This window comes from Bos javanicus, chromosome 5 (assembly GCF_032452875.1).
Source record: "Bos javanicus breed banteng chromosome 5, ARS-OSU_banteng_1.0, whole genome shotgun sequence".
Taxonomy (NCBI): domain Eukaryota; kingdom Metazoa; phylum Chordata; class Mammalia; order Artiodactyla; family Bovidae; genus Bos; species Bos javanicus.
Genome location: NC_083872.1, coordinates 44657754 through 44675045, shown reverse-complemented (window position 1 = coordinate 44675045; position 17292 = coordinate 44657754). Strand labels below are relative to the sequence as shown.

General features: G+C 40.8%; 1 protein-coding gene and 1 long non-coding RNA gene across 2 annotated transcripts in view; both read right to left on the bottom strand.

The window, feature by feature from the left end:
* LOC133247560 (uncharacterized) overlaps positions 1 to 17292 on the bottom strand; it is a 229048-nt gene that overhangs the window by 152745 nt on the left and 59011 nt on the right. The gene's annotated exons all lie outside the window — the stretch shown is intronic.
* Positions 1075 to 7314, bottom strand: LOC133247552 (lysozyme C, tracheal isozyme-like). The gene is made up of 4 exons (XM_061416512.1): positions 7071 to 7314; positions 5465 to 5629; positions 3528 to 3603; positions 1075 to 2356 (listed from the first exon to the last, which is right to left on the bottom strand). Exons 1-4 carry the CDS (start codon positions 7261 to 7263, stop codon positions 2296 to 2298), a joined length of 495 nt encoding a protein of 164 aa, XP_061272496.1. The 5' UTR covers positions 7264 to 7314; the 3' UTR covers positions 1075 to 2295.

Genomic DNA, 17292 nt, shown 5'->3' with positions numbered 1-17292 from the left:
GGAGACATGACCAGGGACACAGGAGGCTGACTTCATCGTTGCACAACAGATGCTTTCTGTTGCCAAGACACTAAATAAAAGTGATGTGGCTCCGAAGAACAGGGCTCTTGATCTAAGAGGTCTTGGGTTCTCTGGTCCCATCTTTAAAACTTTAATTTTGACTCTGGTTTATTATTCCCGAACTGTGCGTTGACCACTTTTGATCCCTACGTGCTGCACTGGCCGCAGCAGTTAGAGGGTTGTGTAGAGCCTATGGAGAGTTCTTTGTAAGGTGAAACGTTCCCAGGGCAGCTCGTGCAGTGCTGGGGATGATCCAGCAGAGGGAGAAATCGGGATGCAGGAAACCCTCAGCCTAAACTGGAGTAGTGAGAGGGCTGTGATGAAGACTGCATTTGGAGACTGCCATTTGAGGAGCAGAAGCCCTTCATCCCAGTGATAAAGGGGAAAGAAGGGAGGGCGGGCCCAGGGAAAGATGTTAACTCTGTTATGCTGGCCAGGAAGGGAGGATTTTGTATGAGGTTGCTTCTGTTCTGTCAGTGTAATATCATCTGACAGATGACTTAAGACTGTAAGGCGGACTGTAAGGTCATCTGCTGAGAGCAGAGTATGGAAGGCCAGGGGTTGGTGTGTGTGCTGGGACTTTGAAAAGAGGGAAGTAAATAGTGACACTCATTGTGGAGAGTGAGGACACCAACACAGAAGGATTTCAGAGAAGTGACTATGATGACCAGGTAGACTTGAGGGCCCATTTGAGATTTGTATTGATGAATTTTTAAGTGAGGGGAAGTCCTTGGTGGTTCCATGGTTAGGACTCCGTGCTTTCACTGTTTAGAGTAAGAAGTCAAGCCCTCTTGGGGAACTAAGGTCCCTGAAGCTGTATGGCACAGCCAAAAGAGATTAAACATTTAAAACATTAAGTGAGATATCAGCAGGCTTATGGATTTCTCTAGCAATATCCACCTGTTTCAATACAGGTGAGAATGTAGGAAATACTAAGTGTCAGATCATTATTTCCCAATACATATGTATTTCTTCAGAGACATTAAATGGCTCTAAACAAAGGAAGACAAAGTATGAATTGCAAAGCTTTTAATGAAAATGTTTTTCTTTTACAACATGCATAATTTCACATCTATTAAATAGCAATTAATTCAATGCTTGCAAACTCATCTCCCTCTGAATTTAATCATAATTCATGAACTTAAGCTAATAAAACTAAGGAAAATCAACAGCTCATCTAATCCTTCTTTGTATTCCTTCAGGATCAGCAGGATGCCTAAATGAGTTCTTTACAAAGGCTAAAATAGGTTGATGTATATACTGTGAGTTTATTTTTAAAGCTGTTTAAATGCAACATTTCTACTAAAACATTTAAACCAAAGGTCACACTTATGAAAACAAAATTCTTGATCAGGCTGTTTTCATTTTTAGCCATTTGACGTTCTGCTCTTTTTGACTGAACAGATGAAAGTTCACATGCCTACTCAGGTGGGGCTTTGCCTGGATCAATTTGCTTAGAGATATTCTTTTGTTCTATTTTGTTGAATATTGGAGAGTACTTATATCATTCAAGATTAAGTCTGGGTTATCTCTTTGATTAAGAACTAAATGTACCAGAGATACATTTGATAATGAAGATTTTAGACAAATATTCACCAGCATTAGTTTTGTTAGCATGGAGAAGGCAATAGCACCCCATTCCAGTACTCTTGCCTGGAAAATCCCATGGACAGAGTTTGGTGGGCTGCAATCCATGGGGTCACAAACAGTCGGACACGACTGAGTGACTTCATTTTCACTTTTCACTTTCCTGCATTGGAGAAGGAAATGGCACCGGCTCCAGTGTTCTTGCCTAGAGAATCCCAGGGACGGGAAGCCTGGAGGGCTGCCGTCTATGGGGTTGCACAGAGTCAGAGACGACTGAAGTGACTTAGCATAGCATTGTTTTGTTCTATTTTGTTGAATATTGGGGAGTACTTATATCATTTAAGATTAAGTCTGGGTTATCTCTTTGAGAAACTAAATGTACCAGAGATACATTTGATAATGGAGATTTTAGACAAATATTCACCAGCATTAGTTCTGTTAGCAAGCTGAAAAATGTTGTAGGCCCAATATCAAACAATAAACATGTGAGGTAAATGTCAGCCTCTTAGAAGAAAGACCATATGCTCCTGCTTCGGTAAAAACATTATTTGTTTGAAAGAGTGGTAGTATACCCTTTTACTCAACTATTATTTCCTTAATATGAAAAAGAAACAAAATGAGCTGAAGACGAAAACTCCACAGTTACACTCAGCAACCCTTAACGTAACTTGTGAGATCACGGTTTTGACACTTGTTTTTCCATGCCACCCTGTAGAAAAAGGTAAAAGAAATGATAATAAGATTAAAACATATCTTCATTGTGTTATACATACTTCAAATCCTTTGTGAGAACAAAATAGTTAATCAGTCCATGAAATACAAGCTACAGACAGATCCAAATAGTGCTCATTTATCAACTGGAGACATGTATACAAGGCCTTCACATCTCCCCAAGGCTTCACAGAATGCTGAACACAAATGTTGAGTCTTGTGTAGTCCACAACACAACTGCAAAGCGTATTCCATATTTACTTACTTTCAAAAATAATTTTAAGATATGACAAGGAATTGGTAGAGTGTGGAAAAACTTAAAAACTCTAGAAGTCCTTAGAATAAATTGAGGTGAAAGTAGATTGTCTATGTAATACACTGTTTAGCATAAATCTTAATATTTAGATTTTCCATTTTCAATTCCCTTGGTCTCAGAGAATCTTCCCACACTTTTCTGATAACAGTAAGATAAAACCACTCCATACCCTCTCACACACACCTTTTTTTGGCCACACCACATGGCCTGTGGTATCTCAGTTCCCCAACCAGGTCCCAGACCCCCTCCTCCTGCATTGAAAGCATAGAATCTTAACCACTAGGGAAGACCCCAGATCTCTCCTTTCATGCTTAACCCATACCTTCCTCTGTGAAGGGAACTTACATAGTGTTGAAGGTCCATTATACTTGAAACACAAACAAACTCAGAAAAAGAAATCAGATTTGTGGTTACCAATTGTGGGTATTGTGGGTGGGGTGAGGGGTGGGGAATTGGATGAAAGCATTGGAAAGTACTAGAAACCTCCAATTATAAGATAAGTAAACACTAGAGATGTGATATACAACATGATGAATAGAATTAACACTGCTGTGTCTCACATATGAACATAGATTAGAGAGTAAATCACAAGATTTTTCATCACAAATTTTTTTCTTCTGTTTCTTTAATTTTTTAATTTATTTTTAAATGAAGGATAATTGCTTAACAGTATTGCATTGTGTTTCTTTAAATTTGTATCCTTTGAGATCATGGATGTTCACTAAACTTACTGTGATAATCATTTCATGATGTACTAAGTCATTATGCTGTACACCTTAAATTTATGAAGTACTGTGTGTCAATTATATCTTAACAACACTGTATGGAAAACAAAAACAAAGAAATAACATACCATGCTGTAAGGCCTAGCTGACTGACAATCTTCTTTGCACATGCTACAGCTTGAGTGATGTCATCTTTCAGCAAAGCTGAAAAAGAGGTGGTGGGAAATGAGGACAATGTTCACAGAAATTCACGTAAATTTTAGGTTCAGCCAGCTTTATTCTCTTAGGCTGAGGAAAGAACAAATACAATTACTTTTTTAAGAGTCCCTGTATCTGTGAATATTGGGAGAAAACTCTCTCTCTCCATTCTATCCCCTTTGGCATGAAATAAAGCATTCTGTTTTTCGTTTGCCAATGTCATTTGGAAGCTCTGAAACTATTAACTAACATGATAGAAGGTTCTCTTTTCAGTGGACACTTTGAAAACAAAACAAAAACAAACAAGCAGAAACCAGTCTAGCAGTTTTTTGCTCAGCAGTTCTACTAGTGAAAATTCATTCCAAAAAAAGAAAAGTAATAAGTGATGTGCCCTAAGAGAATAAAGCTGACAGAGGGATCGTATGGGGAGGGAGGAGGGTTAAGGATGGGGAACACATGTATACCTGTGGCGAATTCATTTTGATAAAAATTAAAAGTAAAAAAAATAAATAAATAAATTTTAAAAATGGAAAAAAAAAAGCAAAGTAATAAGTGATGTACCCAAGATGTATGTATCAATACAAGAGTTGGATTAATAAATTTTAGAATATTTAGTGAAATTCTATTCATCCAGAAAAATTAATATGATTGATATTTGTTGAGAAAAATGATATTGTGCAATAACGAGCAAATTGTAAAGTAGTAAATATAGTACGATTTCATTTTTGTTGAAGCATATTGCTTACATGTTTGTATGTGGGTACAAATGTGGATTATATAGCTTTATATTCATGTACGTGAGTGATGTGTATTCTGAAAGAAGATGTGGAGACCACAAGTTACCGTGGTCATAAGTCTCTGGGTAGTAGAACTTTTATTCAATGACCACAGATTATTGTATAATACAAATAATTTTTTAAACTAAACTAACTGTATATAAAAGATATGTCCAGAAACAAATCTTCTTTATTAGGAATTTTAATATTAAAAATTAAACAATATCAAATTTGCATACTTCTCCAATATTTTTTGCAGTAAATTTTGCATGTGCACACGTGCATGTGTGACTCTCTGCGACCCCATGGACTGTAGCCCCCCAGGCTCCTCTGTTCATGTTGACTTTCTAGGCAAGAATGCTGGAGTGGGTTGCCATACCCTCCTTCAGAGGATCTTCCCAAACCGGGGATTGAACCTGTATCTCACATCTCCTGATTGCCAGGAGGGTCCTTTACTACTAGCCCCACCTGGGAAGCCCTAAATATTGCATATGTTATCTCAGTTTTAAAAGGAACTCAATAGAATATTTGTTTCACCCCAATTAAAAACAAATCCATATATTAACTTGTTAGAATGACAGTGCTTAAATAGGAAGTGTATGTTTTAGATATGCAAACTAAAGAATTTAGGAATGAAATGTGATAATGTTTCTAATTCACTTTAAGATCACTCAGCCAAAAACCCCTACTGTATAATATATACATAAAAGAAGTAAATATGACAAAATTTTAAAATTTTTTAAAAAATTTAAAAATATGACAACCAAATTATCCCTAAACCTCTCCCAACCAGGTAAATTAGTAGGAATGGCATTGTTCTTTACAAGGCATCAACATGTCCAGTTACAATACAGTGATAGATCATTCCAACTCTTGTATGTTAGTAAACAGCAACCTTCTATGATACCAGCTTTTTGATTTCTTACTTAAGGAATTATGAGGTAGGTGATAAAGCAGTTTCTAGAAGTTAAGATAGAGTGTTTCTGGGTCCCTCATGAACTCTTCAAGACTTTTTCATTTGTATTAAATCTCTCCTCTTATAGGTACCACCAAATGGGACCTGTGCCATCACTCAACAGTATCTTACTTACCACTGCAGGATACACCACAGCCGTTAACTGCTTTTGGGGTTTTGCCATCATTACACCACCATTTGCTGTTGATCTGAAATATCCCATAATCAGTGCTTTTGCCTCCACTACTATACTTTATAGCTTGTGTGTTATAACCGCTTTCTACTTTGGCCAAACACATCCCTGAAAAAAAAATGTATTTTTAGTAATAAACAGCAACATCATATGACTTATATTTCATAGCACAATTCTATTTTACTAATGACTTATTTTAGAAGCATAAACATATATTTTACTTGTAAATACTTTAACATTTGGTGTTAGGGGCCCTTAGGAGAATTCTTTTGTTAGCAAATCATTTGCTAATACTAATGAAACAAGATAACATGTTGTAAAAAATATTAAAATAGCTGTGTCTTCCATTGCTCCCATGCCCCAGGTAAGATTGAGCCTAGAATAGAAAAATCAACAGAGTGGTTAAATGGGTTTGGTCACGAGCAGCAGATGCATATACTAATGTAAAAACATTTGTACTAGGAAAAATAAGGATTTACTGCTGCTGCTGCTGGTAAGTCACTTCAGTCGTGTCCAACTCTGTGCGACCCCATAGACGGCAGCCCACCAGGCTCCCCCGTCCCTGGGATTCTCCAGGCAAGAACACTGGAGTGGGTTGCCATTTCCTCCTCCAATGCATGAAAGTGAAAAGTGAAAGTGAAGTTGCTCAGTCGCGACCGACTCTTATCGACCCCATGGACTGCAGCCTACCAGGCTCCTCCGTCCATGGGATTTTCCAGGCAAGAGTACTGGAGTGCGGTGCCATTGTCTTCTCCAAGGATTTACTAGGAGAAAGAAAATTTCTTATGATACCTAAAGGTGAATTTGGATATCAAATTAGAATCCAGACAATACGAATCATAGGATAGGAAAGACTATATCATCCATCCATTCATCTAGCCATTTGCTCGTGTATTAAAAAATAGTTAAGGAGCGGAAATGTCTGAATTCACTCTGAAAAATACAATGGACTGAAATACAAAGGAACTTTTCCTTAGGGCACATCTTGAATTCTGTGGAAGAAAATGACAAATAACTAATGAATTAGAGTCAGAATAATAGAATGTTATTGCATGCTACATTTCAGGGATCCTTATTGATTGAGGAGAAACAGGTTCCTACAGTCCCTGTTCTAAGAGTTCAATGTAACTTTTTAAAAAACTTGGCTGTTAAAAACCCAGCATCATGGTAGGGGGATTAAAAATGACAAAAATACTGCCTTACTCTTGCTTGCAGAACCCAAATTGCAAGCTGGAAAATGGCTGAGGGCTGAAATATATCTTGTAGTCACCCTACAAGTACCAGCTGGCAAGTTTAGTGGCACTAGAGGAATACAGCAAGACCTGGCATGCTTAGAATGGTATAAAATTTGACCCTCCCATGCCTCCATCCTTCCCTGGGTACATCTGATTCTGAGCTGATGTTTTTGAGCCATTGTAAATGTACAAACCCTTCAAGGAAAAAAAAAAAAAGCCATTCACTCAAAGTCCCTTTCTTATTCTTCTTCCTCAGTTAGTATCTGTTCCACAGCTGGCTGACTATTTGGAAGGATGAAGAATAGTTAATTTACAGTTTGCCAGGCTGATTCCCTTGTAGCCAGCCAATCCAAGTTTCTTCAGAGTTTTGGCAAGCTCACACCTCTCAAATGTCTTGCCCTGGACAGCAACAGAAAGGAGCAGAAGCCCCAGAATAAGGAGAGCCTTCATGTTGACAGAAGCCAAATGTCCAAGTTGACCAGGTGAGCTGGACTTGCTATTTAACATCTTTTCCCTTCCGTCTTTTCTGACCAGTTTGGGAGCTCCACCCTTGGAGACACGTGGAAAGCAGGGAATGTTTATTGCTTCACTTACGCTAAAAGTTTTGATGTCCTAAGAGTTAATTGCAAGAAAATCATGAAATGATATTGCTTGAAGACATTGCTCAGAAAGAACTGGCATTAGCTCTATTGCCCAAAGAGGAACTTCCTCCTATTTGATTATGAATGTGAGCAACTAGAAAGAAAAAAACCCTGAATGAACATATTACACAGTGGAAAATGTGCTCCCATCTTTGATTAACATTCATTTGCACTAAGTTTTTCATGTGCTTTCATTATGTTGTCTTCATCTTTTTTACTTAAAAGTATTTTATGTACACACTACCTGTTGTTCTGATAGGTGGATAGCAAAGCACCACATTGATCACAGATTCCTATGCTGACTCTTTTGGTTGTTTCTCAGCTCTTAATTTGTAAATCAATATTTTACTGTTATAAGTAAGCCTCATGTGAACATTCCTAAGTCCTTTCTGACAATGTCTTACTTCACTTTCTCATGTTAGAACATAAAGTGTCATTGTAAAGCAAGAAACAGTATAGTAAAACCTACAAAAGAATAGCAGAATTGTGTCACCCAAAATCTTCCCCTTTGGCACAACGATTGTTTTGAGCTGAAGGCAGTTGAGAAGAAGAAGATTCAAGAAAAGTCCTCTTCCTCCCTCTATTTTACTGAAAGTAAAACATAAATGTGTGCAGAAATTAATCATTTGAAACACTAGACACTTATCAGCCCCAAGACAGCACCTGAGGACTCTGCAAAAGAGCCTTTGCTGACTAGCTATTATCTTCCATTATTCTCTAATGTATTTATTGTCCCACAATTTGCCACTCTTGGAAGCCTAGTACTCTGTTCCTCTGTCTTGTTGCTCACTTAAAAGTATATTGTTCTTTGGTTAAGATAATCTGTAAGTCCAAATTCTTGCTTCCTCCTCGAGTTAGTCATCCCTGCATTTCTTACAAGTATACATGAGATGTATATGTTAATATACTTGTTTCCTTTTCTCTCGTTAATCTGTCTTTGGTTACAGAGCCACAGTGAAAAGCTGAAAAGGGTAAAAGGAAACACATGTTTCCTCCTGTACAGTTTCTAGTGATGAGGATGGGACAGCAAAAGGCTGGGACACTCCACTCTCCCTGGAGACTGCAGTTGAGATATGGGATAACCAACAACAGACCAGCAGAAGGTAAGAGGTCTTACCATGTCAGTCTCGCAAATCTCTGTCTATAGAGCATAGTCAAGAGAGAAGGATAAAGATTTCTGTTTGTCCCTTTCCAAATTCACAGCGGCAGGAGAAAAACATTTGTGAAAATGGATATTGAATCGTGAGCTTGTGAATTTGATTTTGGTAATCAACACCTATGGTGACTGATTCTTGGCCTCTCAGATAGAGTCATGTTTTCCTTTATCATAAGGATGAAAAACTATAAGATGAGACTCTCCATTTGTTTTGTTTTATGTATTGAGAGCTTGGCTTTATAACCAGTGAGAATGTGCCCTCCGGTTTCTGCCCTTACAGGGTACAGTTTCTGTCACACTTGCATCTGCAGCCAGCTAGAAGCCTAAGACATGAAGTGACAGGCAGCATTCTCTGTCCAAACATGCTGGCTCTCAGGGAAGTGTGTCTTAATAAAGTGTCCAAATTCATAAGGGGCCTTTTTGGTCTCTAATTTCATTGCCTGGTTTTGAGGGGAAAATTCACACAGCATTATCACTTTTCTGGTAACCCAGGTTAGGAGGTCAGTGATTTAAGACATCTCACTTTGTGGGAGATAGAGGTTTGTCACCTGAGATGAGGAAGGTCTTTGCTTTCTTAGGCTTTCTCTGCAGAGGCTCTGCATCTTGAGAAGGCTACATTTCTTAGAGAACACCACTGGTGTCCATGGGTAAACCCTAATATTGGTTTTAAGCCGTAAAAATACTCACTGGCTGGAGTCAGAACTGAAATAGATACATTGAAGATTTGGACTTGTACACCTAAAAGACTTTTTACATTTTATTTGTTTATTCACTTATTTATGTATGGCTGCTCTGGGTCTTCCTTGCTGTACGCAGGCTTTCTCTAGGTGCTGCTAGCGGGGGCTATCTCTAGTTGTAGTGGGTGAACTCGTTGCAGGGGCTTCTCTTGTTATGCGCATGGGCTCCATCCAGGTTCCCAGGTTCCATAGTTGCAGAGCGTGGGCTCAGTAGTTGTGGCGCATGGGCTTAGTTGCCCCACGGCATGTGGAATCTTCCCAGATCAGAGATCAAACCCGTGTCCCCTGCGTTGGCAGGGTTCTTAACTACTTTACCACCAGGGGTCTCTAAAAGGATTTTTTAAAATTAATTTATTCTATTTCTGGCTGTCCTGGGTCTTCATTGCTCGCGAGCTTTTCTCTAATCGTGCAGAGAAAGTGCTACTCTCTAGTGTGTGGGCTTCTCGTTCTCACTGTGGTAGCTTCTCCTGTTTTGGACCACAGGCTCTAGGGCACATGGGCTTCAGTAGTTGGGATCACGGGCTCAGTAATGCAGGTCCTAGGCTCAAGAACATAGGCTCAGTCGTCATGTTGCACAGGCTTAGTTGCTCTGGAGCATATGGGGTCTTCCTGGATCAAGGATCAAACCCATGTCTCCTGCATTGGAAGGCGGATTCTTTACCACTGAATCATTAGGGAAGCCTGCTAAAGGATTTTTAAGAGAGCTCTACTCTTAAACAAATGTCCTCTTGGTACCTATAGGAAGATCAGATTAAAGAAAAAAAAGAAAGAGAAAGGAAGAAGAAAAGAAAGAAGATAGAAGTATATACAGAATACCTTGGCTGTATATATACAAAACATTTCCTTAACATGTTTAGGAAGGGAAAATCAGAGAACCAAATGTCAAGAACTGAAGATGGCACTCAAGTTGGTGTGAAACTTATGGAAATATTGATAGTGAGGAAATAGTTTTGACGAAGGTCAAGAAAATGTATAGAAAGGCTTGATAGACTGTCCCCTCCCTGTAAGCTGACTCCACCAGGTCCAGACCTTCCCATATTTGGGGCAGGTACTACAGAAAAAAAAAATTATTGAACACTCTTATCCAACCATTAAGGAAAAGAAAAACATTATGGTAATAATCCTAGATTTCTGGTAATAGGCAAATATGCCTCTGAGTTCCTTTTTCGAAATTCTTTCTTAGTCCCTTGGAAATATTGACCTTACCATGTCTTTGAAATCTAAGCATCCAAAAAGATAAATGTTGGCCAAAGCAAACATGGAACTGGGAAAAAACAAAAAAATAAGAGACAGGTTTTGAAAACAAATTGCTATTTGATATTTCTGTAAGCTCCATTTCTTCAGATTTTGTCCACAGCTTCCACAAGATTATCTATTAAAGACAAGTAAAAATTTTTTCCACAAATATTGGTAAAATGCTTCAGCCATCTGAATAGGTATACTTAACTTGTTCCATCTTGCAAGAAACACCGTTTAGATCCAGCTATTCTTTTATAATAGTTACAAGAAATAACTATTCTACTTTTATTTTAAACTTATGAACCATAGAAGTTTATTTGCCACAGCTCTGGGGGCTGGGAAGTGCAAGATTAAGGCGCCAGCACACTGGATTCTTCTGCAAGTCCTCTTCCTGGTTCATCACCAGGGCTTTCTTGCTGCTCTTCACAAGGCGGAAGGGTCTCTGTGGGGTCTGTCTCATGAGCACACTAATCCCATTCATGAAGGCTGCACCCTCATCACCTGAGAATCACTCAAGTGCCGCACCTCCTAATATATCATCTTTGGGGCTTTAGGATGTCAACATCTGAATTTAGGGATAACACAAACAGAATATAACTACTCTTATAAAACTATTCTTTTGTAAGTTCATCTCAAGGTGTAGTGGGGATGTTTTGGAATTTTAAATCCCTTAAAAGGTGTTAGCTTCCTGCCCTAGCAATTTGCTATCAGTTGATAATTGTTTAAATGAATATTCTTATGATGCAAAATTAGTTCTCAAGAAGTTTCAGTGTTCTGGGACTCTGTCAGGTGATCTTAATCAGGAGTTCTGGGTTATTGAAAAAAGGGGGAATCTATTTGCAGGTCTTCCTTGATTTATGGTGAGGTTACATTCTGATAATCGTATCGTAAGTTAGATATATAGTAAGTCAAAAAATGTATACTATACCTAACTTACCAAACATCATAGTTCTGCCCAGCATATCTTAAACTTTTCCGGGACAGATATATTAGCCTACAGCCAGGCAAAATCATCTGACACAAAGCCTATTTTAAAATAAAGTGTTGAATATCTCATGTGATATATTGAATACACTTCGGAAATTGGAAGACAGAATGGTTGTCTGGGTACAGAATGGTTGTAAGTATATTGGTTGTGTTCAGTTCAGTTCACTTCAGTCGCTTAGTCCTGTCCGACTCTTCGCGACCCCATGAATTGCAGCACGCCAGGCCTCCCTGTCCATCACCAACCCCCAGAATTCACTCAGACGCACATCCATTGAGTCAGTGATGCCATCCAGCCATCTCATCTTCTGTCGTCCCCTTCTCCTCCTGCCCCCAATCCCTCCCAGCATCAGAGTCTTTTCCAATGAGTCAGCTCTTTGCATGAGTTGGCCAAAGTACTGGAGTTTCAGCTTCAGCATCATTCCCTCCAAATAATCTCAGGGCTGATCTCCTTCAGAATGGACTGGTTGGATCTCCTTCAGTCCAAGGGACTCTCAAGAGTCTTCTCCAACACCACAGTTCAAAAGCATCAATTCTTTGGCACTCAGCTTTCTTCACAGTCCAAATCTCACATCCATACACGACCACAGGAAAAACCATAGCCTTGACTAGACAAACCTTTGTTGGCAAAGTAATGTCTCTGCTTTTGAATATGCTGTCTAGGTTGATCATAACTTTCCTTCCAAGGAATAAGTGTCTTTTAATTTCATGGCTGCAGTCACCATCTGCAGTGATTTTGGAGCCCAGAAAAATAAAGTCTGACACTTTCCACTGTTTCCCCATCTATTGCCCATGAAGTGGTGGGACCGGATGCCATGATCTTCATTTTCTGAATGTTGAGCTTTAAGCCAATTTTTTCACTCTCCACTTTCATTTTCATCAAGAGGATTTTTAGTTCCTCTTCACTTTCTGCCATAAGGGTGGTGTCATCTGCATATCTGAGGTTATTGATATTTCTCCCAGCAATCTTGATTCCAGCTTGTGTTTCTTCCAGCCCAGCGTTTCTCATGATGTACTCTGCATATAAGTTAAATAAGCAGGGTGATAATATACAGCCTTGACATATTCCTTTTCCTATTTGGAACCAGTCTGTTGTTCCATGTCCAGTTCTAACTGTTGCTTCCTGACCTGCATACAGGTTTCTCAAGAGGCAGGTCAGGTGGTCTGGTATTCCCATCTCTTTCAGAGTTTTCCACAGTTTATTGTGATCAACACAGTCAAAGGCTTTGGCATAGTCAATAAAGCAGAAATAGATGTTTTTCTGGAACTCTCTCGCTTTTCCCATGATCCAGCAGATGTTGGCAATTTAATCTTTGGTTCCTCTGCCTTTTCTAAAACCAGCTTGAACATCAGGAAGTTCATGGTTCACATACTGCTGAAGCCTGGCTTGGAGAATTTTGAGCATTACTTTACTAGCATGTGAAATGAGTGCAATTGTGTGGTAGTTCGAGCGTTCTTTGGCATTGGCTTGCTTTGGGATTGGAATGAAACTGACCTTTTCCAGTTGTGTGGCCACTGCTGAGTTTTCCAAATTTGCTGACATGTTGACTGCAGCACTTTCACAGCATCATCTTTCAGGATTTGAAATAGCTCAACTGGAATTCCATCACCTCCATTAGATTTGTTCTAGTGATGCTTTCTAAGGCCTACTTGACTTCACATTCCAGGATGTCTGGCTCTAGATGAGTGGTCATACCATCGTGATTATCTGAGTCGTGAAAATTTTTTTTGTACAGTTCTTCTGTGTATTCTTGCCACCTCTTCTTAATATCTTCTGCTTCCATTAGGTCCATACCATTTCTGTCCTTTATCGAGCCCATCTTTGCATGAAATGTCCCCTTGGTATCTCTAATTTTCTTGAAGCGATCTCTAGTCTTTCCCATTCTGTTGTTTTCCTCTATTTCTTTGCATTGATCGCTGAAGAAGTTTTCTTATCTTTTATTGCTATTTTTTGGAATTCTGTGTTCAGATGCTCATATCTTTCCTTTTCTCCTTTGCTTTTTGCTTCTCTTCTTTTCACAGCTATTTGTAAGGCCTCCCCAGACAGCCATTTTGCTTTTTTGCATTTCTTTTCCATGGGGATGGGCTTGATCCCTGTTAGGTAGGTAGAATAGGGAAAAGGAGTCCAAAATGGTGGTGGCTAAAAGACAAAGAAGGGAAAAGCCCGCGAAAATAGAACAAAAGAAGGTCTGAGGACCAGAGTGAGGACCTCAGGTAAAATAAACAACACTCCTGGCTGGTCCAATTTACATAGGACAGGCCCAGAGAGAGATAAATGTTTAAATAGAGGAGCCAAAGCTAGCTCGCTGTCTCTCCCCAACGCGCTGGGGCGCTTTTCTCCTCGTGTCTGTGGATCGACGTGCCTTTACGCCTTGAAGATGGATTTTTCTGCTATCTTCTAAATAAAATAGAGCTGTAACACTGAGCTGTAACACTGACTTGTCTAAGAGCTATAACATGGTCCATTCAAGATCTGAGAGCTATAACACGGTCTATCCAAGACCTGAGAGCTGTGACACGCTGAGGGGGCTTTAATGTCTATCACTCCAAATCTTTGTTGTGACAAGAGAAAGAACAGAGGAACATACACTACGTGACATCTATGGTGCCGTGACTTGGGTTTAACCTGGCTGAAACCACCTCTGCGTGGAAGAGGCCAAGCACAGCAGGAGCCCAACTCAGCAAAGCTCCCATGCTAGATGTGGAAGGCAAAGAAACCCAGAGCAAGGGAAGGCCCATCGTGCTGGAAACTGAGACAGAGAAAAACAAACTCAGTAGAAAGCTCATGCGGCCCAGTCTCAGATTCCAAAAGACCTCTGGTTAAGGTAAGAGGTCCTTGCTCCTATGGCTGGAGGGACATGCCTAACGAAGTCTTAATTCCTTTACAATCTCTCGTTTCTTGTTTCCTCAAACCTCCCGCGAACAAGCAGGCGACAGGGAACACAACTGAGGGACTCTGGAGAGACTGCTCCTCAACATGTCCCAAAGGCGCTATCTGCTGAGCTCCAGTAGCTATTACACAAGCAGGTAGGGGTTCTTTTGTCCTTTCTCTTCTCTGTGCCAAGGATCAGACCAATGAAACTGAGCACCGGTCAGATATTTAGCAAATTTTCTGGCGGGCTATGAAGGAGATTCCTTGACACGTTTTTCCCACTGCTTTTTCCTCCTGTCCTTCAGCTCTCTTTCCAGGTCGGGACTTGAACCCGACCAAAACCCCAGGGTGCCCGGCTTCAGGACCTAATAAAGCTCAGGCTCTGAGGTCTCATTGCAAAAATTCATTGAGAGTCAAAGCGATAGATAAGAGGTAGACTTGTTAATGCAGAGTACATCATGAGAAACGCTGGACTGGAAGAAACACAAGCTGGAATCAAGATTGCCGGGAGAAATATCAATAACCTCAGATATGCAGATGACACCACCCTTATGGCAGAAAGTGAAGAGGAACTAAAAAGCCTCTTGATGAAAGTGAAAGTGGAGAGTGAAAAAGTTGGCTTAAAGCTCAACATTCAGAAAACAAAGATCATGGCATCCGGTCCCATCACTTCATGGGAAACAGATGGGGAAACAGTGGAAACAGTGTCAGACTTTATTTTTGGGGGGCTCCAAAATCACTGCAGATGGTGACTGCAGCCATGAAATTAAAAGATGCTTACTCTTTGGAAGGAAAGTTATGATCAACCTAGATAGTATATTCAAAAGCAGAGACATTACTTTGCCAACAAATGTTTGTCTAGTCAAGGCTATGGTTTTTCCTGTAGTCATGTATGGATGTGAGAGTTGGACTCTGAAGAAGGCTGAGCGCCGAAGAATTGATGCTTTTGAACTGTGGTGTTGGAGAAGACTCTTGAGAGTCCCTTGGACTGCAAGGAGATCCAACCAGTCCATTCTGAAGGAGATCAGCCCTGGGATTTCTTTGGAAGGAATGATGCTAAAGCTGAAACTCCAGTACTTTGGCCACCTCATGTGAAGAGTTGACTCATTGGAAAAGACTCTGATGCTGGGAGGGATTGGGGGCAGGAGGAGAAGGGGACGACAGAGGATGAGATGGCTGGATGGCATCACTGACTCGATGGACGTGAGTCTGAGTGAACTCTGGGAGTTGATGATGGACAGGGAGGCCTGGCGTGCTGTGATTCATGGGGTCGCAAAGAGTCGGACACAACTGAGCGACTGAACTGAACTGAACTGAGACTTGTTAAGATTCAGAGAGAAGCGCCCACTCTACAGGGTACTGGCCGTGGAATGGCAGCCTGGCTAGGTTTTGCGAGCGTGGTGAATTCACATGCTAATGAGTAAGAGGATCATCCCGGCCATTGGGGAACCACCCACTCCTCCATCTTTTAACAGTGCCTTGGAGCTGTCCTGCCACCTCTGGGTGTGTCTGTTGGCTTATAGATCGGGGATTAAGGTTTACTTGAATTTGACTTGTCATCTGGACCCAAATGGTTTTAATTGGTTTACATTATACCCTTGTGCTATGTCATTCTTTCAAAGGTTGTGCTCTGCCCCCTTCCCTCCTGTTTCATGCTCTTTTCTTGAGCCCCATCCAGACCCATAAGGTTGCCTCTACAATCTTCTGGAGAGACAATCAGAAAATAGCTGGCCTTGGTAGGAAAATATTTTATAATATCCAATCCCCTAATCCTACCCAGTACTGGTCACACTGGAGACCTTGGGGACACCCAACTCCAGTCCTGGGGTCCCAGGAGGTCATCACGCCTTGACATGCCTAGGGATCTGGTCCTCAAAAGGTTGTCATGCCTCAACCTGCTCGGGGATCCGCCAGTCCCAGGGGTCCCAGGAGGTCATCACGCCTCGACCTGCCCAGGGACCCAATTCTCGGGAGGCCGTCACGCCTCGACCTGCCCAGGGATTGGATCTCTAGGAGGCTGTCATGCCTCAGCCTGCCTGGGGATCTGATCCCTGATCCAGGGACGCCTGGCTCTCAGGTTGCAACAGTTCTGGGTAGGATAAGCTTCAGAAAGACTCACCCCTAAGGAAGTCCACCCATAAAAATCGAAAGATGTCATTTTCTTTTCTCCCTGTCATGACTGTCTTTCAGATGGGAAATAACCAATCCACTTCCCAGCAGATGCCCTTGAGATGCATCCTTGATAAATGGAAGCTGTTCAACCCTCTAGCTCTAAGGAGAAGTCGCTTGAAATTCTTTTGTGCCACTGTGTGGCCACAGTATCCACTGGGGGACGAGGAACACTGGCCTGAGGATGGAACTTTAAATTACAATACCATCCTGCAATTAGAATTATTCTGCAAAAGACAAGGGAAGTGGACAGAGATCCCTTATGTCCAAATTTTCTTCCAACTAAGAGACATACAGGAACTCTGTCTTAAGTATGGGATTGTTGTACACCCTAAAAGTGAGCCCACTAGGCAAATGGTGTTAGGCACAGGCAACCAAGAAAAGGAACGCCCTCGTGAAGGCTCACCTCCCACAGCTCCCGAGTTGCCTGGTGCTCCTTCCTTGTATCCAAACGTGCCCCCATATCTGGAAGCACCCCCTCCACAAAAGCCAGCTCGAGTATGTCCCTTAGTTGAAACTGGAGAAGAATTCAGACCAACCCGGGTCCATAAGCCCTTCTCCCTTTTAGAACTAAGACAGATCAAACAAGACCTGGGAAGCTATACAGATGACCCAGGCAAATATATAGATACATTCCAACATATTACCTTGGCCTTTGACTTGACATGGAAAGACATCATGGTCATATTTACTCAAACTTTATCTGACCCTAAACATACTAGGGTCTTAAAGGAAGCC

Coding starts and splice junctions, on each gene's coding strand:
- LOC133247552 (XM_061416512.1), bottom strand. CDS start 7,263: ATGTTAAATAGCAAGTCCAGCTCACCTGGTCAACTTGGACATTTGGCT. Junction 5,630..7,070: donor GGGAATCAGCCTGGCAAACT/GTAAATTAACTA, acceptor TTTTTTTTTCAG/GGATGTGTTTGGCCAAAGTA. Junction 2,357..3,527: donor CAGCTAGGCCTTACAGCATG/GTATGTTATTTC, acceptor CTTTTTCTACAG/GGTGGCATGGAAAAACAAGT.